This window comes from Cydia splendana, chromosome 4 (genome assembly GCF_910591565.1).
Source record: "Cydia splendana chromosome 4, ilCydSple1.2, whole genome shotgun sequence".
NCBI lineage: Eukaryota > Metazoa > Arthropoda > Insecta > Lepidoptera > Tortricidae > Cydia > Cydia splendana.
The window spans coordinates 24372742-24396422 of NC_085963.1; the positions used below are offsets into that span (position 1 = coordinate 24372742).

Genomic DNA, 23681 nt, shown 5'->3' on the forward strand with positions numbered 1-23681 from the left:
CATTTCCCTGCAGGTTTTAGTAAAAACCATAATATACCTAACACATTCACTACCAGCAGCGCGAGCTACGAGCTACGTTCGTAGTCGATAGTATGATTTTTCCGCTTTGTAGCGTAAAGCGCCTACAAAGAGAGAACCATATGTTTTAATAGGTGATAAAAATATCTAGAAACCATTTATAATTGATGCAATACAGCAGCTGATTATCTCTGTTTTGATTTGCCAGATATCAGTATTTTTTTTATCTGGCAATTCTCTGTAATTTTTGGTCTGTGTTTTTAGTACAAAAACTAAGATAATTGGTAAATTGGCTAATCGAATCGTCATTTTAGTAGGCATGTACATAGAATTTAAACCAAACAATTGTTTACGATCAGTTAATACCTAAATTGGTAAAATTCTTATCTTTGTGACTTGATTATAAGAACAATGAAACAATAGCTATTGTTTATATTAAATGGGCCTTAATGTCTTTTCCGCTTTTAATACACTGCTTCAAAACCATATTTTTTCTCTCTTAGGTCATCATCATATCAGCCAGAGGACGTCCACTGCTGGAAATAGGCCACTACTCTCTCTTAGGAGTCTTAGGTACTACGCTAAAAATACATAATTAACCTAACACCAAAATCACGAGATATTGGAAACAGCCTGTATAGGCCACTACTCTCTAATATTATTAGGCCTTTAGGCCGTTATATAATTTATAAGTAGATACAGGACCTTAAAATATACATAGATAATTGTAACCTTTTATTTATATAGGTATAATAATTAGGTATTTAGGTATAAGATCAATACTGGTACCTGGTACGAGTAAGTATGTCTGCCTTTCCATTGAGACCAGTTTAGAAATTGATTGTTATTGCGAGTTCTTAGGTACATAATTTCACTTTACGTTTAGTGGCAAATATATGAACTCGTAGTAGTTACTAATGTGACGTGTGTAACCCCAATGTGAAGGCCAGTCACACTTACCCCACAGCCAACTCTTATCCGTATCGACTTTTTTACTTCACATGTGAACCATTTTTAATCAACCATTTTCGAATATATGTCTGTGTTTGTACTACAACTCCACACTACACTGATATTCAGTTAGGTATAGTATTACGAAGAGTAATACTGTACTGACAGTAGTTTAAAAAATATTTCTTGATTCCCTCCCTGGATCTATTAGGACAATGATACACGTACTTAATTGTCACAGCCGCAATTATAAATGGCCTTGGAAAAGCGTCTAATTTGGCATAGCTAATCTAACTTATTGAGCTACCCAATTCAACTTATGTTACGTAAACCCTTGTAGACTTTCTAAGGGTAACGTATTACCACACCAATCGATCGATGTCGACAAGCATGGAACAGTCGACGTCGATCGATGCCATCGACCGATTGGTGTGGTAACACCCTAAGGTTTTTTTGTAATTTTTCGTTTTCATTAAAATTGCATTTGGCGATAAATCACATTGTTTTTACCTGTCTTTTAAAACAACAAAATCTGTAATGGCAAAAATGCTTAATGCATGGATATTACATATTTTTACAATACAACTAAAAAAACATATTATTTACATTGGGTTAGGTCATCCCGGTCCCTACGGTCCTCCTAATATTCTTTTCGTGAGCTGTCTATTAATCGACAGCCTTTTTACAATTATAATTAAAATAAGAATATATTACTATTTTAATCACTATTTATAAAATAAAATCCCCTCTTTCGGGACCGTACCTTCGTTCTTGGCGGTTGCCACACATAACCTATCTTCCCCATTGTCTGACCTTATAGTAGGTAGGTATTTAACGACACACATAATTTAACCTATCTTCCCCATTGTCTGGCCTTTAGGTATTTAATCTTAAATACTTGTGAATATTACATATAATAAAATATTACTTTTAAATAACTACAGACATCGAGAAACTTTAAGAGCTACCAACGATACATTTAATTTTAAAAACGTTCTGCAAAATACTTCCTTTGGTCGCGGTCACACCTTTTATTGTCACGATTACGACGTATCGATTTTACTAGTCTATGAATACGTGGCCATACTGAAAGTTTCTGGATTCTGAGACGACTTATTTTTTGTAACCATTTACATACTGGCCATCCAGTCCAGGAATTTTCAGTATGCCCTAAGTACATATATATTAAAATGCGCACAAATTCTATAAAGTAGGTAGGTATCTTAAGGTAATGTAAAAAACGTTGTAATTTCAACTCAAAACGTGATGGAATTTCAAACATTGATCACAATTATAAATTGTATATTATCATTAATAGAGTTTTTCATTTCATTCAATTATCATGAAAATCTTGAAAAAAAAAATCCATAATGAAAGTTAACATTTTTAAGTAGGTATATTTACGGATTAACCCATCATTTGAAATTACCCTACACTACCAAAATGTACCTACTCAGAATTAAAGAATATATTAATTATCGATAAATATGTTTATATTTGTATATTTACCTGAACAAAAACGGTACTTAAATGCATAATATTATTATAAAATTTAGCTGATTTAATGTAAAGATATAATAAAAGGCTATCATCTTTTATAGTTACAATGCTAATTCTAAATACTTGAATTTGTATAAATGCATACCAAGATGAATCCCTAGCTTTGCTTTTTATCTAGGTAATACACGTTAGGTATATCTATTTTTCTTAATTTTGCTTAATTCAACAAGTGCATATATTCAAAGTTGTAAGTAAAAAAAAACACTTGGAATAAAATCATAAAACTTCTGGAGCTAATTATACAAAAAATTTAAAAATCGGTTTCCGAACTTTGCGATAGGCCCAAACATACTCCGCAGTTACACATTCGTTTACATTTTTAAAATAAACTGAATCAGTTTATGTTTTGAATACTGTTAAATTATCTCTCTAAATAAATTACCCTAAGTTATAAAACATACATATATTTAGAAAGACCCCACTCGCGTCTCCTAGCGTCAGCGTCTAGTCAACTCTATGCCTGGTACTCGACGCAACTTTGGCGCTACTGCGCAGCCGCAGCGACGTATTTGCCATAGCGCTGCTGACTGAACGCCGACGCTAAAAATGCTAGTCTTGGGACTCTTGGGTCTCTCTTAACAATCACTTCGTTTTCTTAAAACCAACCCTGTCAAAAGCATACAGGTTCCTGCGAGCTGCAGATCGGAACCAAAAAACCATAATTTACTAAAGAACCATTGATACCTATTAATTACAAAATAAACCTTTTTTTTTACCAACAAATACCTTAACTTAAACACATCCGCTCAGCATCTTATCATAAGCAAGATAACAGAAAGTGTCCAGTGAAAGGGTTGTGGGTGAATCGACTTTTTTGTACACTTGTTTTCCATGGTTACGTGACCTGCACACTTTAACAATTGCCAATACATGGAATTTTATCGCATGAAACAAACCGTCTCTGGTGATTTTTGGATCATTGTAGGCTACATAATCTAAGAAGTATGTGTTACGGCATTTTTTTAACAATCTTTGCATCTAATATCCCCTTGCTCAAGGAACAGCAATACGTTGATTGACTCAATAACCCATAAAAACTTAAAAAAAGACACTTAAACATCCAGATCCCCATTTAAAATAAAACCCTATTGTCATACACATGCGGTTTACTTCTGTTCAGCAGCTTGTCGTCTCAGATCCGAGCTGATGGCTGCGCCTAGAGCGAGAAGTCCGCAGAGAGTGAGGTTGGAAGTGTCGGTAACTTATTTAAAATAGAACCCTATTGTCAGAGCCATACGGTTAACTTCTTCTGTTCAGCGGCCTGTCGTCTCAGATCCGAGCTGATAGCTCCCGTGATAGCCGCGCCTAGAGCGAGAAGTCAGCAGAGATTGAACTTGAAAGTGTCGGTAACTTATTGAAAATAGAACCCTATTGTCATAGCCATACGGTCTACTTCTTCTGTGCAGCGGCCTGCCGCCGTAGGTCCGAGCAGCAGCTCGCAGCCATCAGGCTGCTGTGATAGCCGTGCCTAGTCCGCAGAGAGTGAGGTTGAAAGCGTTGGAAACTTATTTAATATAGAACCCTATTGTCATAGCCATACGGTCTACTTCTTCTGTTCAGCGGCCTGCCGTCTCAGATCCGAGCTGATGGCAGCTGTGATGGCCGTGCCTAAAGCCAGCAGTCCGCAGAGGGTGAGGTTGGACCAGCGGGTGTCGGTGACTTTTAGCATCCATTCGTAGAGGAGGGTCAGGACGATGCCGAATAGCTGGAAATATCAGAATGTTAGGTTAGTAATACAGACGATTTAATGATTGGAGATCCAAGTTATTGGAACCAAAGCGTTAATGAATGTAATAGACAGGTAAAGTCTTGCCTTTTAAGTTTATCAGCCAGGGGCACTGTAGGTAGATACTATATTAATATGTTTAGTAGTCACTGTAGTGTCATAAATCTACTTTTGATAACTAGAGTTACTGCATAATGTACAGATCCGTACAAAATCATCGAGAGCACATGTCAAATTCAAAACACATATTTGACTTACACTTTACACCTCTTACGCAATTACTTAATTAATAATATGAAGATCACTATGTAGAGTATGTAGATACAGTCAGCATCTATAATAGCTTTAGAAAAAGATATTGTACACTTGAATAACTTTTGAACGATACCACATTATACATATATTTAAGTACCTAGATACAAAGTAAAACATTAATTGGCAAGTACCTGAACAGCAGCGTTAAGAATCCCAGACGTGGTCCCTTCAGGCTCAGGATACGTTATTTCGGAGGCGAACTCGAACCCAACCGGTAGATACCCGTTCATGAAGAATCTGAAATTCAGACAAATTGTGTTTAAAATATTCTGATTATTTGTGTGACATATTGGAAAAATTTCCTAGGTGGAGAAGTTATAACCCTCGTTCCGGGCGAGCTTTACTCAAATAAAACTACAGTAAAACCAGCTTAAGAAGATTGAAACAGATGAATGATAATACGTTGCAGGGACCAGTGAAAAATCGCATATTACGCGCGGAATCATATTGAATGTGAATGTGATGCGGGTTCTAAATACTTACTAAAGACACAGAAATCCAACTTTTTGTAGGAGGCAAACGAGGAGACGAATAGCCTTATGGTAATCAATTACCGTCGCTCATGGATACTTACGATACCATTCTTATAAGATGGGAGTACGCTTTTTTCTTGAAGGTTTCCTAGACTCACCCAAGTATGATAGCGCTGAAGTACACCACAGCGATCTCCCCGCAGTCGAGCGTGAACGTAAATATGACCATTCCGACCACCGCCGCCGCGTTCAGCACGAGGGTCGTCTTCTTGAACTTGTGCGTCTTGTCGAGAATTAAACCGCAGAGGAAGGAGCCGAGCATGCCGGCGACGACGATCATGAGACCGGAACATGCTACAGTATAAGAATGAAGACTCACCCAAGTATGATGGCGCTGAAGTACACCACAGCGATCTCCCCGCAGTCAAGCGTGAACGTAAATATGACCATGCCGACCACCGAAGCCGCGTACAGAGCTAAGGTCGTCTCCTTGAACTTGTGCGTCTTGTCGAGAATGAAGCCGCAGATGACGGAGCCGAGCATGCCGGCGACGACGATCATGAGGCCGATGCGGCCGACATCTTCGTTGGCACCCTGGAACGAATTAAATTTAGATTTCTTTATTCTATGATAAAAAGTACACTATAAATATGCATCAAAGTCTAAATTACGTTTCTATTCACATTAGAAAAATATTATCAAGATGTGATTTAGATTTTGCAAAGTAGGTACCTACGTTATTTCGATGCGTGCATATATTTTTGTTCTCGCACAACACATGCAGCAGCTGTATTTTCTGATCAGTTATTAAAATTTGTGAAAAGATATAAAATTAGGTACATATAAACTATAACCAATACATATAATCAAATAATCATACTCCATTTAATAAAATTCTGTTAAGAAGATGTTTTGAAGTTTTGGAACAAAAATTTGCAGAGTGACAAGAGTTCTAAACAAACAATAATACTTACAAGGAAGAAAACTGAGAAATACTTCGTTGAAGAGCATTAATATGTCGATAATCATGTAATTAAAGCTATAGGAGATGAATAGATAATTGAATAACAATAACTAACAAATATAGTTCTTACTAGGAAGAATTTCAGCACATCTTTTTTGAGCAGTTTGGATATAGCGTAGAACAACCCAACATTGAGTCCATAAGAAACGAGCAACTGGTTGTAGTTTCGTTTGGTAAACAATTGGTTACGAAAACAATAATTACAACGAAGAAATTGTATATATAAAATATAAAATAAATATGTCGATCATCATAAAATTCACTGCTTATGTAAAGCTTAAAGCTGCGACTGATAAAATTGCTAATAAAAATATAACTTACGGGGAAGAATTTCAGCACAACTTCATTGAGCAGGGTCGATATAGCGTAGAACACGCCAACATTGAGTCCATAGGAGATGAGCAGCAGGTTATAGTTGCGGTTGGTGAAAAGTTTCTTGACGGAGTGCAAGAAGTTAGAGTCGAGACTGGCACCGAGGTCGGCGGCGGCGGAGGGGGGCGTTGCTGGGGCTCGTTTGAAGACTGCAATGAGAAATAATCTTAGTAAAAAAAAATGATTTAGGACCAAAAATGTTTTACGACCATAGTGCTTCCACAGCTTGCATAGTGACTGTTCCGCCAGCTTTCACGAACATTACTATCTACTTACACGAGAAGATGAAAACAAAGAGCACACTGGTAACCCCAGCGACCAGGTAGAACTATGAACTAATTAGCTCGATTTGCTCGATGGTACAAACAGTAACAGTCCTAACTGTACATCGGGGGACCTTATTACAAAAGGCGCAAGGTCCACCGATGTACAGTTAACAGTGTGGGCGATGGTACCGGCTTTTACGAACATTGTCATTATAATACTTACACAACAAGATGAAAACGAAGAGCACACTGGTAACCCCGGCCACCAGGTAGAACATGAACTGGAAGTCGGCCGCGATTTGTTCAATGGTGCCGCCGGCTTTCACGAACATTGGGGGAAGCACGAAGCCGAGGGCCACGCCGAGCTGTGAACAAAACAGGTTGGTTAGTTATAAGTTCATCTCTGAACTGAACTACCAAAGCTTATCCGACTCACTCACTGGCCTTTGCGTCTATTGCAGACGATATATGGTGTAAGACATACACCGCCTGGGACAGAATTAAGGAAACGCAGGGATGCCCAACACCTGCATTATCCTCTCGGTTTCACTGTCTTAACTCACAAGAAAAGGCGAGCCACTACGTGTGGAGACAGGCCTGCTGCAGGAATCTGCCGTTTATTTCAGGTTGAACACTACTCGCGCCTTCCTTTTATTTACACGCTTTAGGGAGGCGCATACTATAAAACAAATAAACGGACATACAGTAAGCATAAAATAACCCTTCCACTTCGTTACAATCGTACAAAAGCCTCGTCAGGCCCATTGAACTTGAAATAAAACAGTTTGCCTAACTTACAACAAAGCTCCGGGAAGTTCGGCTTTGCTCCGCAAGATTTGCTATTGTGCGCTAAGTTTGAGGCCGGGAAAGATATTACTGTCGGGTGAGTTCACTTTTTGTGGTAATCAAGTAAAAATGCTGTCAGGTGTCTGATTCAGGAATGATATTAATTGTTATGTGTCTGTGCCGGCAGCTAGCATGTACCTAAGGTAAGGTACATTGTTGAAAAAATACGAACATTTCGGAAGTTAAGTACTTTTTATATTCCTTCTGCTTCTTGCTTATGTATATTAAATGTATTTTTTTAATAAAACGGACTTTGTGATATTCTATTTGATTAATAGGATATCACAAAGTCTTAATGACAGACAGACTTTTAACTACGGAATTTTAAAAATTGTACCTTTATTTAAACCTCCACTGTCGGTATACTCGTAGATCAATTTTCAAATGGAAAACTCGGATAGCATTTTAATTAAAATTCCGCCTGCGGCTACGTAGGTATTCCATTTTTGTTTCAGGTGAAATATGTGTATCCTGTTACTAACTGGAACTGAAACCCAATAATCATTTTGGAGCGAGTAAAAAGATTAAAAATAACTTTTTCGTAAGCTTGTAAGGACCACAAAAATATGGATAGAAAAACATTTAGATACAGTAAAATATTTGTTATATGATTTATGTTTTTATGTATGCATTTTTAAATAAGAATTTACACACATACAAAAATATATACTTGTTTATTTTTTTTATATAGGTACCCACAGCATACTCTCGGAGTTATTGAGGTACAAACAAATAGGTATGCAATCGCGAAATCTTCCATCGCAAATTTCGCGCGGCGCGCCGTATCTTTTGTTCCTTTCAAATTTCCTGGCTCTACACCCCCTCTTAAGTGGGTTTTACTGTACGCATGCAAAATGTAGGTACTAAAGGCGTTTCTAAAGGCAAATTGACCTAAGTTAATAAAACGCTTATGCATAATTTCCGTAAGGGTCTCTCGGGCTCAATTTGATTTCCTTTGAATTGAAAAGGACCGGACCTTTAAGGGCTTTTGGGGTAAGTCAGCTTCCTACGGATATTTAAAGAGATTAAGTACTTACCTAAATACAGATTTTGATACATACTATTATAAAAGTGTAAAAAGTAACAGTGGACCGACGCTTTTAATGTTTCTGTAAATGCCGACACCGCACAAGAACACAGTAGGGTGTCACAATACAAATCAAAGTCAAAATATAAATTAAAACATTTCAAATAAGACACGCTAGGCCTGTAAGTAGTACCGAGCTATAAACAATGGCGATGTATGCAGCTCGGGTTTTGCTCACCTCTCTGAACAAATGCGGCATATAATTCCACTCAGTCCCACCTACAAATTGCGAGTTTTTGACAAGATTTTATTTGATATTTTCCTTGAAGATCAAAATAAAATAAATGAAACATATCCATTGTCAGCAGCACAGGTGGTTCAGTAATTGTATACATCTGCTCAATACTTACGAACGAAAATGTCATAAAAGTATAACGTCCCCGTATCTCCGGAAAGGTCCGGGCCCAGTGAATCGAATGGGTTTGTTGCATAAGTAAGCCACTTATAAATACGATACGAGTTTCTAAGGAAAATATAAATGTTTCCAACTTATTTTGTGAAGGCCTTTATTAGAGGCCTTTTAGAAGCTCTGCAGCTGGTCTATTTTTACACGACTGCCCAAAAAAAAGAGTGTATTGTTAGAAATGTTAAGAGTCGATTTCATTATTGATGTCCTTGTGCATATAAGATTTTTTTTCGCTATTACGGGGTTGGCCCCAATGGCCCCATAGTAAAAAAAGTTGTTCAGTATGACCTACATATTCAACCCTCAGAGTTAGGTCAGTGATATTGATAATAAAATATAGTTATTTGTACAACAAGAGATCAAAGTTTGATATTTCTTCGAGTGCTTATTTTGAGTCCCGTGCAAGCGAAAGATTCTATAATAGATTCACGAGCGTAGCGAGTGAATCTAATTTAGAATCTTGAGCGTAGTAAGGGATTCAAAAGCGCACGAGATGTAAATTACTTTGATCTCGTGTAGTACACAAAATTTTTCACCCTAAGCAGTGAGAACATACCTAGAGGGACAGAGATAATAGAACCCAAGTATATCGAACTTGTATTAGACCCCGCATGTTGAAATGACATTTGACTATAAAGATCACTTGAATGTCATTTTGTCTCACTCAGTGAGCAAAATCGCATTTTGCTCACTGTTTTTAAGAAGCAAAATACCCTTGTTCGAGCTGCTGAGGTGAAAAATAAATATCCGATGTCTGACATTGAAGTGAGTTACAAACTTATTAAATTGCATCTATAGTAGGTATTAACATTAACTCGGTTTGTAATGTAAACACCATCATAACAATTTGGAATATAAATTCAGGGTTGGGCAGTATTTCAATTACATGTATTTGAAATACGTATTTGAAATACATTTTAGTATTTTGTATTTGTATTTCAAATACTACCTGGAAAAGTATTTTGTATTTGGTATTTCAAATACTGCACTCACATGTATTTTGTATTTTGTATTTCAAATACTTCAAGCTTTAAAATACATTTCTACAAAATACATTTTATTAAATTCTATGATCCTAAAATGGAATGTTTTTTTAAATATAATGTATGACTTGTACGAGGGCAAATAGGTACAATGCGCGAGCTATTCTGCGCGGAACTTTTCGTCAACAGCCAGGGGATAGGGTCATTGCAGTAGTTTCCGTCCATGCTCTAGTTTTAGACCACTTGACAGATTAGCAAATAATATATTTCATTTTTAATTTACTATTTGCGAAATAAAATTTTTATATGTAGACAGATATATTGTTTAACTAAGGATTGAAATCAGTCCAAATTTGTGCAGCAATGTAGGTTTATATTCAAATTTCGTCAAGTGGACGAAAACTAGAGTTGGACGAAAACAAGCGCAATGACTCTATAAGTTTTTAGGAAAGGATATTCGTTAAAAAAACTAAATGATTAAACAAAAAAAATTAAAAGTATTTTGTATTTTGTATTTGAAATACATTATTTTAAACACTGTAATTTGTATTTTGTATTTCAAATACCAGTCACCAAAGTAGTTTGTATTTGGTATTTCAAATACTTTTAAAAATGTATTTTGTAATTTGTATTTGAAATACGTGGAAGCCAGTATTTTGCCCAACCCTGAATATAATTTTGTCGAGTAAAATTTTCTTTTGTGTAATAAAGGTTGAACAGATAATAAATGAATATTCTCGATACCATAAAACATAACCTTCTATTGTTACTGTTTTCCTCCTCATGCGAGACTATAATGACATACAGCGATTTAACCATTACGTTCTAGGTACTGTTTCCTGCGCGCCAACAATTTGATGATTCCGTGTCACGCGCGGGTGATCTAACTAAAGGACCTGTTTATCTCAAAATACTGAGTAATGTATACTAATTTGTTTTATATTACGGCGGTGGCAAACAAGAATACGGCCCGCCTGATGGTAAGCAGTCACCGTATATATGTATATTAGTGCAAGCGAAACGGCCTGCGATCGAGTTTACGCAGTAGCTAACGTAAAGGACAATTGTCAACTCGTGGTACGGCTAGTGTACGACCCGTAAGACGGAATACATATAGACAGAAGTTTAATCAATAGTCAAGTATGCGTAAGTTTCTACATAAACATACCTACATAATGACTCTTTCAAATATATATAGTAGTATACCCTATAATGGACACGGAACCAGTAATGGGACAAAAAAACACAATTCCTCTAAAATAAGTATATAAAAGTAGTTTATAAACACTGGATATATTTTTATCATAAATAAGAGTCCTAGAGCTGATTATGTTTGATTTTTTATTAAATTCGGTTATTTATTAAGAAATGTGCGTCAACCCAAAAGTTGTCGTGCCACTGAAAAAAAATATCACTAAAAATTCTTAACAACTTCGCTAAGAGAGGTGAGTTAATTTATTAAATTTTAATTAATTAATACTTGATGAAAACTAGAATGTGTTTTGTTAATTGCATTTACCATGAGATAAGGTATACAACACACTATGTTGTGACTCCACAGATGTAAAAAAATAGTGGTATTTGGCCCAATCCCATTATAGGAGCTGTAAAACTGCATACCTCCTATGATGGGACAATTAACATAATGATGCTTGCCATGCCATAATTTCATGTTTTAAACAATACAGAAGTAAAATGTAGTTACGAAATATGTCAACCAGGAGGTATTCTCGGACTTAGGATAAATTAATATCGTTTTTCCAAACTTTTATTTAACTTGCCTTGTTAGTTAGTGTGGGTCAAATCTTGGTAGCTGAATTTGACCCACTTTTCGATTTCCTGTTAAGTTGAAATTTTGTGTAAGTACGTAATTAAATATGCAAATCGGATGATAATGCAATATTATGATAACATGGACTTGATCTGATGATGGAGACAGGAGGTGGCCATGGGAACTTTATCGCAATAAACCCTAACTAATTGTGTTTGGGTATATTAGAATTGTCTCGATGAATCTAATACAATAATAATTGGCTGTGGAAAGAAAAATACATTCAGGGATAAATGCATATACCAAAAATTGATTTTTTTGCCATAACTTATTCCCCATTTCAATATTTTATACTGATAGAGCAATGTCCATTATAGGGGGGCCATTACTGGATCCACGTCCATTACCGGGGGCCCATTACTGGAGCTTTGGTGTCCATGACTGGAGAAAAAAAGCATAGTTTTAATTTGTTAATTATGTGGAAACTCATTGCAGTATCTTTGATACAACACGCCTAAAACATGAAAGGCGGATAGGACTTTCATCTTTTAACACGCTAAGCGGAGAGAGTTTACATGTACAAGGGAAATATCATAAATACTCCAAATTTCCTCTTAAATGTCCCATGACTGGTGCTGTTACTATATTAACGTGCAATAAGATTACAAGACCCCGAAATGAATAAGCCAGGAAATAAAATGAAGTATGAATGCGGATAAGGAAGTAAAAATAAATATTTAGTATGCGGAAGGTTTAAAAGCAACACTCTAACCGACCATGCATGCGAGTTAAGAGGATTTAATAAGTTGAATGGTATATGTTTTACGCAGCAAACTTTTACACAATAACAATAAGTTTATGGCAAAAAATTCATTTTTGGTACAAGCTTTTACCGCTGACTGTACTTTTCTTACGACAGACAACTAATACTCATCGAGACAATTCTAATAACCCCTAACACAATTAGGTTGCGTTGTTTCATCACAGAGTTTCTATGGCCACCTCATGTTTCCATCATCAGATCAGTTCGACAGTACCATATTATTGTATTGTCATCAGAACTACATACAGCTGCCAATTTTCATGACGCTACGATCCTTGGAAGATGGTTAAATTAGTTACCTTAGATTCCATTACATGGTTAGTTACATACATACAGGTCGACCTAAAGCACTACCACCAGTTTTAACATTGACATATTCACTCACGTTTAAGTAACTTACTTTCTATGCATCTCGCTCGTACTCGCATATTAGTGCAAGCGAGATGTATAGAAAGTAATTTACGTAGACGCGACCTAATCTGTCAATGTCAAAACTGGTGGTAGCCGTACTAATAAAAGCTTGTTAAAAAGCGGACAACGCACGATGAATTGTGCTAACTTGAGTTCATAGATCAATATAATTATTTGTTTTTCTTATTTTATTTGGAAATGTAACATTTACGTAATAAAAATATGGTAAATTCAATAATCTTCTACCTTTAAACGAGCAATTCTTGTTTTTAAATTAAACGAGCAATTCTTGTATATCTATAGGTATATTTCGGGGATCTCGGAAACGGCTCTAACGATTTCGATGAAATTTGCTATATGGGGTTTTCGGGAGCGATAAATCGATCTAGGTCTTATCTCTGGGAAAACGCGAATTTTTGAGTTTTTATGTTTTCCGAGCAAAGCTCGGTCTCCGAGATATTTATTTTTAAACAAGCCCGACCAAAAGAGAATTGAAAGAACTGTCATAGGGACCATCATTTGACGGCAGGTACGAGTCTATGGTGACCTATTTTTCAAAAGAACGCTCAGCGTATGCGTACATATCCTCATGATCCAATCGTCACGCGCCCCACCGCTCACTACAATTGGATAATCGCGAGAATCACACGTCCAATTGTACTCCGTGATTTACTGACGACTGCATGACAATTTTATTGTTCCGTATACAGGCAACACCGGGTGGGGAAACTGATTAGTCACAAATATGTATAGTTAGTTAGTAGACAACTGCAACTTCGGCTTGCAGTTTCCATACAAGTTGCAGTTGGGTTGCAGTCCGTCTGTACCGGCAATAAAACTATTTGTATTTTTTTATACCACATCAGTGGGAAACAAGCATACGGCCCACCTGATGTTAAGTGGTCACCGTAGCCTAAGGATGCCCGCAACTCCAAGGGCCCATAAAATGTGCATTTCTGACCCTTTAACCTTAAATAAACAAATATAGGAAATGATAATCACGAAATGTGGGGAAAATGATAATGCGTTTATCGCTGCGTTTGCAGCGTAAAACGATTTGCGGTCAATAACTGACTAACTAACTACCTATTTTGGTTCAGCGATCATGAAGATCATGGACTCCGAAACGAGAGGTCATTACTGTCATTAGATTATCTGATTTATTAGAAATGGGTGTGCGGCATCGCGCATCGATTGCGTTAGACGCTAAAGAGGCCCACAGATTACCAGTTCGCCGGGCGATATCAGCCTGTCAGTTAAACGCAAAAGGTGACTGTTCCGATCGTCCGGCGAACTGGTAATCTGTGGGCCCCCTAAGTTTATCACATAAAACAACCGCGCGCTTGAAAGGTTTTACGAAAACAACCTTTTAAGAATAGCCTTGCCTCTAAAGACCCAATACTTCCGAGCTATTCTTGAGTTGTTTATCTAAAAGGATGATATTGGTTTCTTCCCGTCCCCTTCGGCTCATCCGTCTCCTACACAAAATAAATGCTACACGGATGGTAGCACAACTCACAAGTCCATCACACTTTGTTAGTTGTCCTTGGCTTGTTTGACTTGTAATTCTTAGACTCTATCTTTTATCGAGAAAGATTCAAGTGTTCGAGTATAGAATCAGTTTTTTCGACTCTAAGTCTGGATATTATTAAACACCCCTCTAATGGATGCGGCACCGATATGAAACCTGGTAACATTTTACCATAACCTTTTCGACGCCAACGACGGATATATCCGAACCGCAGGTCCACGCCAACGACGGATTAATCCGTCACTGACCACAGAGCAACATAGACCTACGTGCATATGCATAAAGTTCAATTTCAGTTTTGACACTTCGGTGACGAGGCGTATGAGTGACAGCTTTTGTGTTTGACACGGCCTCGAAAAGGTTAAGCAAGAGTTATAGAGCTGCTTGAGTTCGATGTTTAATTTCATTAATTTCTGTCTGTTAACGCATTTACTGCTAGGGAGCATGGCCTAGGTACTACAAACTTGTATGACGGTGGATGCATATATGCGTTGGGGGCAGTGAATGTGTTAAGAAATGGCCCTTTACTGTCCATGCCTGGAGAAAAAAAAAACAGAAGACTGTCTGTCCAGTCATGGGCAGACAGAGTCTTTTCTGTGGCTACTTATTAATTATTACTCTCGTATTAATTAATAGCCATCAGATTTCTCTGAGAGGCCGAGGTGCTCAAAACTATCTGAACACGCACTTAACGCCCTGACAATAATGCGTGTTTAGATATTTGTGAGCATCTTGGCCCCTCCGATATATCTGATGGCGACTGTACCTATTTACTCTTCCAACCTGTCTTCTCTTCTTACACGAAAAACTTCTTCGTTATGTTGCTGACTGTATTTCTGAGATATAATTAATAGGCCAATCAATTTATTTATTATTTCCTTGTACTCGTATTAAATCTTATTTTATAACAACCATAATATAACCCAGCAGAAAATAAATTACGGCAAATAAGCCAATATTGCCTTATTACCTGATATCGGCCGTCTTTCCTCAGATATAATAACAGAGGAAAAACAGCGAAACAAGCTGGTTTCCTCTAATAAATATCAATAACCCATACATTTGTGTTTTGTGTTTTGTACAATACATAACCAACGGATTTCGAAAAAAAACATTATATTATCTTTCACTCAAACACGCAAAGCATAAAAATGTTATTTAAGAAGTGTTTTTATTACTCTTATGGTAGATGCTAGCGGCATTCTAAGGTGCGTGGTAGATTAGTTGGTAGAGCGGCGGGATGGTGTTCTGAAGTCGCGAGTTCGAGTCTCGTCCGAGACAGTGAGTTGATTTTCTTTTCTAAGCATTGTGGTATCTTTTGCAGATGCAGTAGCGTAGCGTGAACTAATCTAGCCGTGGGTGAAGTCGCATCTGCGAGGCCCTTTTCTTTCACTGTGCCCGAAGGCGCCTCGCGCGAGGCCCGCCTTGGGGCGCCAGGCCGTAGGCGATGGCCCACTTCGCCCACGCCTAGCTACGCCACTGTGCAGACGTTTCTGCTTAAAATAAATTAATTTAATAAAATTCTTTTAATTAAAAGTCCTTATTGATAGTTGTTAAGATGGACCGAGCGCGATAAAAGGGTCCAAGTGGATGTTGTTATGGATGGAGCGGATCTTGGTGCTGGGCCGAGAAAACGCTAGGTTGAAGAAGATGGATGGACCAATCTAACTTTGCAGCGATCGATAAAAAGTAGGTTTTTAAAATCAGTACGTGACAACACCACAGAAAAAGTAATACTTATAATAGTTTATCAGCATGTGGACAAGTAACTCCCACACTCCATATGGATAATTTCATACATATTTATTACCAAACCCAACGAATGTTTAAATTAAAGCAATCTGACAATAAAGATACCAGCGTTTCGTAACAGCTAGGAATCATTGCCATATATTTTTTTAAATAGTTGTCAAATTATTGCGCTGAAGAGTTAGCTTGGTCTAACTCTACTGTCGTCTTTACGGTTTTGAAGGATTAAAGTTATCTGCCTAACCTCAGAGGATTTTAGCTATTACTCGTATAAAGAATAAGAATAAGAAATGTTTAAATAGGTAGGTATTAGTATAAGAAATAACACAAAACTAAAATTAATTTAGAACATAAATATTTGTGCCAAACGGTCCTCACTCAGCTTCTTGTCACGTTGTGTATCCTAGGACACACAACGTGACGCTGATTTTCAGTGAAGCCTGGTAAAAGACTAAAACTAAAACGTAGCAGAACCAAAAAATAAGGATTCATCAGTGAATAAAAGTGAGAACAAAGAAATCTAAAAGATTGTATTAGGGCCTCTAATTCTGTGCAAGCTCTTATCTACGTCTGGCAGGACTAGGTCAACAAATACTTAAGTAATTGGCGTTTTCCTTGAGCCCCGCTTGCGTGACGTAAATGTCGCAAATCTCTGTGGAAGTAATTTTCTCTATGTATTGGACGGACGTATAAATTAGATTATAGCCCACAAGATCCCGCATTATGAATTATGAAGCATATATTAGACCTTCCACGCCTCTATTATTAAAGCGTAATATAGTGGGACCTCGATAACTCAAACTTTGACAAGACGTAAACTCATTAACGCATTCACTGCCAGGGGGCGTGGCCTAGGAACAAACTTGTATGACGGTGAACGCACATGTGCGTTGGGGGCAGTGAATGTGTTAAGACAAAGTAACCAAATATTCCTTTTATAGTTATCCAGTACAATTTATCTAAAATCTAACCACTTCAAACTAGCTAAGACAGAGCAAAATCTACAGCGTATTGTGGCGAGCGAGGGGTAAGTAATGACCCACGAAGGTTTTGTAATAAGGGATTTAAGAGGCGGATTTTTGAAGAAATGGAATGTTAAGATTATTTGTGTGATGTCCGGGACTTTTGTCGGGATATATTTTTTTTTTCATAATATTATATGTCAACTCTACATAAATGCAATCAGGTATATACCATCTATTATGGCATCTCTCTCGCAATTATTTATGCACGTGAGATACTGAAACGCAGACTTAAGTACGTCTACCACCAGTTTTGACATTGACATTGACATAACGCTCACGTCTACGTAATTTACTTTCTGTACATCTCGCTTGCACTAATTTGCGAGTACGAGCGAGATGCATAGAAAGTAAGTTACGTAGACGTGAGCGTGTATGTCAATGTCAAAACTGATGATAGACATAAAGGTCTTATCAAAATAAGAGGTCAAAACTTTATCAATTTTTAAAAGCAAAATCGTCCTGATGACCAAATTTCGATTAAACTTCCCCTAAAACAAACTTGGAACAGTCGCAAACTTCTTTCAATTTAAATTCTAAAGGTGTTTCAGCAACGTTCAATGACTGTTTAAGAATACGGGTTTGAAATAGATGGCTACAGTTTTTCAATTGATTCACACCATTTCTGAACTTAAACAGAGGTTACTGAAAACTTGATTTTGTGATATAATATATAATCTAATATAATAATAAACTTGTCTTTTACAAATTTTATATTAAAGGAAAAAAATAAAAAAAATGTACGCTTCCGGCAGGACTTTAACCCGCAACCTTCGCAATCCGTGCGTTCTGGACAGTTCTCGTAGGCTTCCGTAGCTTAATTGGTTAGAGCTAACGCACGGATTGCGAAGGTTGCGGGTTGTCCTGCCGGAAGCGTAAATTTTTCCATTTGTTCCATTAATATAAAATTTGGAATATCGCTCGCAGACGTATCTGCTTGTTTAAAAAATATTTTTTTTCTTTTACATATAAAATGATCTTATCTTACCAATAAAAATTTACAGATACCATCGCTCACACTGTTAACTGTACATCGGTGGACATTATGCCATTTGTAATAACGTAATAAGGTCCACCGATGTACAGTTAAGAGTGTTGCTGTTTGTACAGCGACGGCAACAACGTCACCGCAACGGTAATGCAGCTGCAGTTGAGATCCGAACGTAACCTTAAAATGTTTCATACCTACAGTCGACGTCAAATATAATATGTTTACATTTTTCGCCTTATTACAAAGGAGTAAGGTGCAAAAGTGTAAACATATCTTTGACGTCGACTGTACAAGTAAGATTAAATATAGACAGTTTAATACAAATGATCCTAAGTAATTAATTAAAAAGGCTTAGGTACTCTGTAAGGGAGCCTAAATTTAGATTTTAAGGAACCATTAACACTCCGAATACCTTCAACTTCGTCCATTTAATAAGTAGGTACTAAGATACTTCAGCAGCGAAAGGGACATTTAAATCCATTTCAAACTGTTAGAGATGTAAAGTAACATTACGATACGTAGAGAATTTTGTAATATATTGTCTTAACTAAAACTATTTGTCACGTAAGTTTTGAAGTTATCATGTACATATATACGGAACTATTCTCAAAATTATAATACTTAATCTTGTTATACCGCTGTATTCTTACATTAGTATACTCGTATATATTACTGACAGTGACAGCACTTAATACAGTTACTTTACTGTCGGCATTTAATACAATGTGAAATGTGAATAGCGTAAAAATGGCGCCCAGCTCTTTATAGGATTAACGTCGAAAAAATATACGTTCCGTGAAATCACGAGAGACAGTTTTTTTTATCCCCGATGGAAAAAAAGTTTTAGGGTCTGTGCGGAAAGAGAAGAGTCGTAGAATGTATGGCCTCCCCTACATTTCCTGACTCTTCTCTTTCCGCACAGACTCTAACAGTTTTGAATGATTAATATTGTCTTCGGTTACCGTGATAGTTACTCATGAAATAAAACTATTGAAACGGATTATATCGAATATATTAATGGATTAGTTTTGAATGATTCATGGTTAGTTTCACCGTGGTTTCACTTAGACTTATATCGACCGGTATATGGACCATGACAATACAAAATCACAGTCCATATCCCGGTTGATATAAGTCTATTAAAGTTTTATTTCAAGTATTTCATGATCGTCTTCCTATCCAAGAAGCGCTATGCAATAAAATCTACATTTATAGATTTAATGCTTACTCAAGTAAATAAAAATATATCCTTGCAAAAACCATCGGAATTTTATCCATTAGTACAAATTGCTCTATTCTATTGTATAGATCTGATGTCCGAGCCGAACATCATTGGAGAAATGAAAGCCGCCAGTCTCCAAATACCGTCGGAACGTCCTAGGTACCGCTGGAGAGATGAAGTGCAAAAAGACCTTAGCGACGGAGGTTTTGGAGGCTTTGGAGGGAAGTATGACGGTCTTTGGGGTCGGAGGCCAAGATCCGCTTCGGGTCGTCGCACCACAACAGAGCCACAACAGTATATAAGTAAGTACCTATTGCTAGATATTTTCATACTAATTATTAATAAAAGTTTTGGCCAGCTCGCAAATTTAAAAGGTAAGGTTAAACTAGCTATCTAATATCCAATAAATGATGATGAACTTACCTGATTTCCGAAAACTCCAATACTGCAGGCCAATGACACCTGATCAGCCCCGAACCACACCGCAGCCAACCGAGGGGGCACGTTCAGGATGAACACCTGTGATACAATTTATTGAATCAGGCGTTGCTCTGCCATTCATAATTAAGGTCAATATGGGTAAGATCATCTACAGGCTCTTTCGCCGCTTTGAACTCTTTGTGCTATCACGTTCCGCGATTATTGCGCCATTTAGGGTCCTAGCTAAATTGGTTGTTTAATATTTACAACAGAATTTCCAATTTAGCAAGAACCCTAATATTGGCATAACAATTCCGTGTAGTGATTGTACATATGTGTCGCTTAACTTCAAACTCGGGTAAATCCATTCGACCCTCTCAGCAAATATCTACCCTATTACCTTTTCTTAATACCAAAATCGCATAATCTGACAGATGGATTTAACCGAGTTTGAAGTTAAGCAACTCATATATTCCACTTACAAAAGGTCGATAGAGCACAAGGAGCGAGGCACTTCCTTTCTGACTGTCGGCTCGATTCGGAAAATGAATTAGATTTCTACTAGACTTCAACAAGTTACGATACGGATAATTTAAAGATATTTGTAAGATAGATATGTCAAATTTGACGTTTCCGCGACTCTGGAGGTCCTCTTGAACGATTTCGATAAGTTATGCCTTAGATATCCAAGTCACATCTAGTCGATATCTAATGTAGATCTAGTTGATCTCTAAATCGTCTCAAGATCTTGTGATTATCTCGAAATCCGAATAGGCCTGTGTGTCTGAGCGAACCACATAATACACTTAAGAGAGTTCTTGGTTGCCCTATGACGGTTTTCCCTACCAACATTTTTTATGCCGGTTTTCACCACACCGACTATAGAAGAAAAATAATGCTATGATAGTCTAACGTCTTTTCGGTAGTGAGACTACCACTGAACATCCTTATAATTTGGTAAAAGTTGCTTTTCAGTGGAGCATAGGTAGAGAGAAGAATTTATACTGTATATTTCTTACTATAGCTTGATTCACGAAATCTGGTGCGTACTCTGGTATATGCCTTATGGGAAATGGTCCAATAGATAGTTCAAAGCCGGTAATGGCTAGCAAAGTTGGTCCAAGCTCACTCTGCACTGAGTTTGATAGCACAGAGCGTGGAAGAAGTGTATATGAAATTATGACACAATCTGTGCTATCAAATCCCCTGCAAGTTACCAGGACCAACTCTACACTATTGTTGAGAATAGTATTGAGACGCAAAAACTGACGGATGGAGGCGGCGCAGGCCATCTACTTCAGCGTAATGTCGTCATTAAATTGACTCCCGCCTCGTTGTCCCGCCTTGTTGCAGGATGGTTGGGTAGATAATTGGCCGATGAAGAAAATGTTAATTTAGTTTCTGGGATAAAGAAACAGAGCTGAGTGAATACCTGTGAGATAGCCACAATGGTCTGCCCCGTGAAGCCCAGCCAGAACATGTCCTGAGGCACGGAGAACACCTTGAGCCACGCGCCCAGACATGTTCCGAAGGATCCGATGATTGTTGTCACGCGGAGACCCTGGAGACAAAGAAGGAGGGGTGTTAGAAAGAGAAAATAAATGTCTGATAAAGATGAAGACGGTTCTGTGTGGCTTTCAAACCAGAGGCCGTCGATTTGAACCCAATTAGTTTCTTATAAGTTATCAATGAATTAACAAATCAATACTTGGAGTGACGAGAAAGGATCGGATTAAGAATGAGTATATAAGAGGAAGTTTGAAAGTAGCACCGGCAACGGAGAAGATGGGGAATAGTAGATTAGCGAGGTATGGGCATGTAATGAGGAAGGATGATAGCCATATATTCAAAATATGTTAGGGATGAATGTTGGTGGACGGAGAGCGGATGGTAGATCCAAAAAACGATCGATAGATTGTGTGAAAAAAGATATGAGAAAGAAAGGAGTGAGTGCTGAGGTGACGAAAGATAGAGAAGAGAAATGGGGAGAAAAGAATGTTGTGCCGACCCCACATAACGTGGGATAAGGGCAGGAAGAAGAAGACTTAGGTTATGCATGGTATCTAATATAGTTGTTTTTAAATACTTATTTATATTTTTAGCCTTTAACATAGATAACAGAGTTAGAAGCCGTATGTGAAGACAAGGTGAGATTCAATGAAAGTAGATTAAAGCCAATCTCAATTCAATAAAGTGGTTGAGTGCATGGTGGCTATTGACAAAAGTTATCAACCATATATCTACGGTCCAGGATAAATTGATATCCGATCTCTCTGAGATGTCAAGCGTTTAGCAGTCAAGCAGTAAGGTAGGGATTTTATCAGTGTAGTTTAAACGTTTTGTGAACTTGGCTGCATTAGTGGTGCACTTCACCATTTTATTAGATCTTGCAATTCGTTTTAGCGGCTTTCAAACGGCTATGGGAAGCAGATATGCGTAAAATAACGTCGGATTTTCAACCGACGAAAAAAAAAAAAGGAGGAGGTTCTCAAGTCGACGCGTATATTTTTTTTTTTTTATGTATGACCACGCATAACTTTTTACAGAGATGTTCGATTTTGATAATTATTTTTTTAATATTTGATATGAACTAGACTTTTTACGATCGCTTAAAATGTATCCAATCCAATGACAAGGCTAGGGATACTGTACGTCCTTTTTTTAGGTCAGGGTTTAAAGTGATTTAATTTTGTGTTATTCCTTTAAATTCATTTTAATTCTATTAATCGTATATTTATTATTAAATCGTTGCAGTTAGTGTGTGCATTAATATAATGAAACAATAAATAAATCCTAAAATCAACAAATGAGTAAGTATTAATAGTAATATAAGATAGGATTTAATAATGAACAAACATAAGAGCATAACTTAATATAAGGATTAAATTATAACAGTTATAATAATAATCTTTCGGAACAAAACATGTTTCGGATCTTCTAAAAAAAAAAACAGATTTTTCGTTACCTATCCCGTTGAGCCTATGTTAGTCAATCCTATATGCAATCATGCGCATTAAAAATCGATAGGTATAAAATTTAGCTCCAATACTCCTTTAATAATAAACTTTTATCCGCGCCAAGAATCCCAAACTTTGCGTACTTAGTGGAGCGCCGAGCCACTAATGAACCCATTATTGCGTCACGAAAGCAATCAATTTCGGCTCTAAGCCGGAAAGTTGCCGGTTTCCGCCCGATACTATTTGACGTGGATTTAGCAAGGTATGCTTTCCTGAATATCAAGGGGATTTGATTTATTGAATTTGAGTGGAATATTTTAAAGTTACGGTTGAACCTAGACTAAGAGGTTTATTCTGATACTTGTTTGAAACAAATTGAATGAGTTATAAGTATTCACATCAAGTTCTAATGCTAAGACAAGTATGGCGCTCACATAATATACAATGTATAATTATATTATGTACTTGTGTATGGACAATGCCAGCTGCAAAGTTGGCATAATCGGGGACTAATAGATAGTTTTGCCAAGCCTTTAAATTACATTATTTCTATTCTTCTAAACTTAAGTATATCGACCGGGATATGGACCGTGATTACCTTTTATAGTGTTTTAGAGCTCCCTATATTTCGACGCTGTTACATATGCATCTTATTAATATCATAATTATAGGTAAGTCTAGTGAAACTAACCATGAATCTATCAAAACTATTATTTCCATTCTTATTATTTTCCCTAATAGTTACATGCGCACGTTG

General features: G+C 37.1%; 1 protein-coding gene across 1 annotated transcript in view; it reads right to left on the minus strand.

Annotated features, from left to right (window-relative positions):
• Positions 1-1904: 1904 nt before the first annotated feature.
• The window catches only part of LOC134790181 (uncharacterized MFS-type transporter C09D4.1), a 55488-nt gene continuing 33711 nt past the window's right edge, over positions 1905-23681 (minus strand). Inside the window, exons 2-8 of the mRNA XM_063761001.1 lie at positions 21400-21528; positions 19971-20066; positions 6929-7070; positions 6389-6588; positions 5423-5637; positions 4702-4807; positions 1905-4234 (exon numbers count right to left, since the gene is read on the minus strand). Of these exons, the coding sequence (XP_063617071.1) occupies positions 4073-4234; positions 4702-4807; positions 5423-5637; positions 6389-6588; positions 6929-7070; positions 19971-20066; positions 21400-21528 (1050 nt within the window). The 3' untranslated portion in view covers positions 1905-4072. The remainder of the gene's footprint in view (positions 4235-4701; positions 4808-5422; positions 5638-6388; positions 6589-6928; positions 7071-19970; positions 20067-21399; positions 21529-23681) is intronic.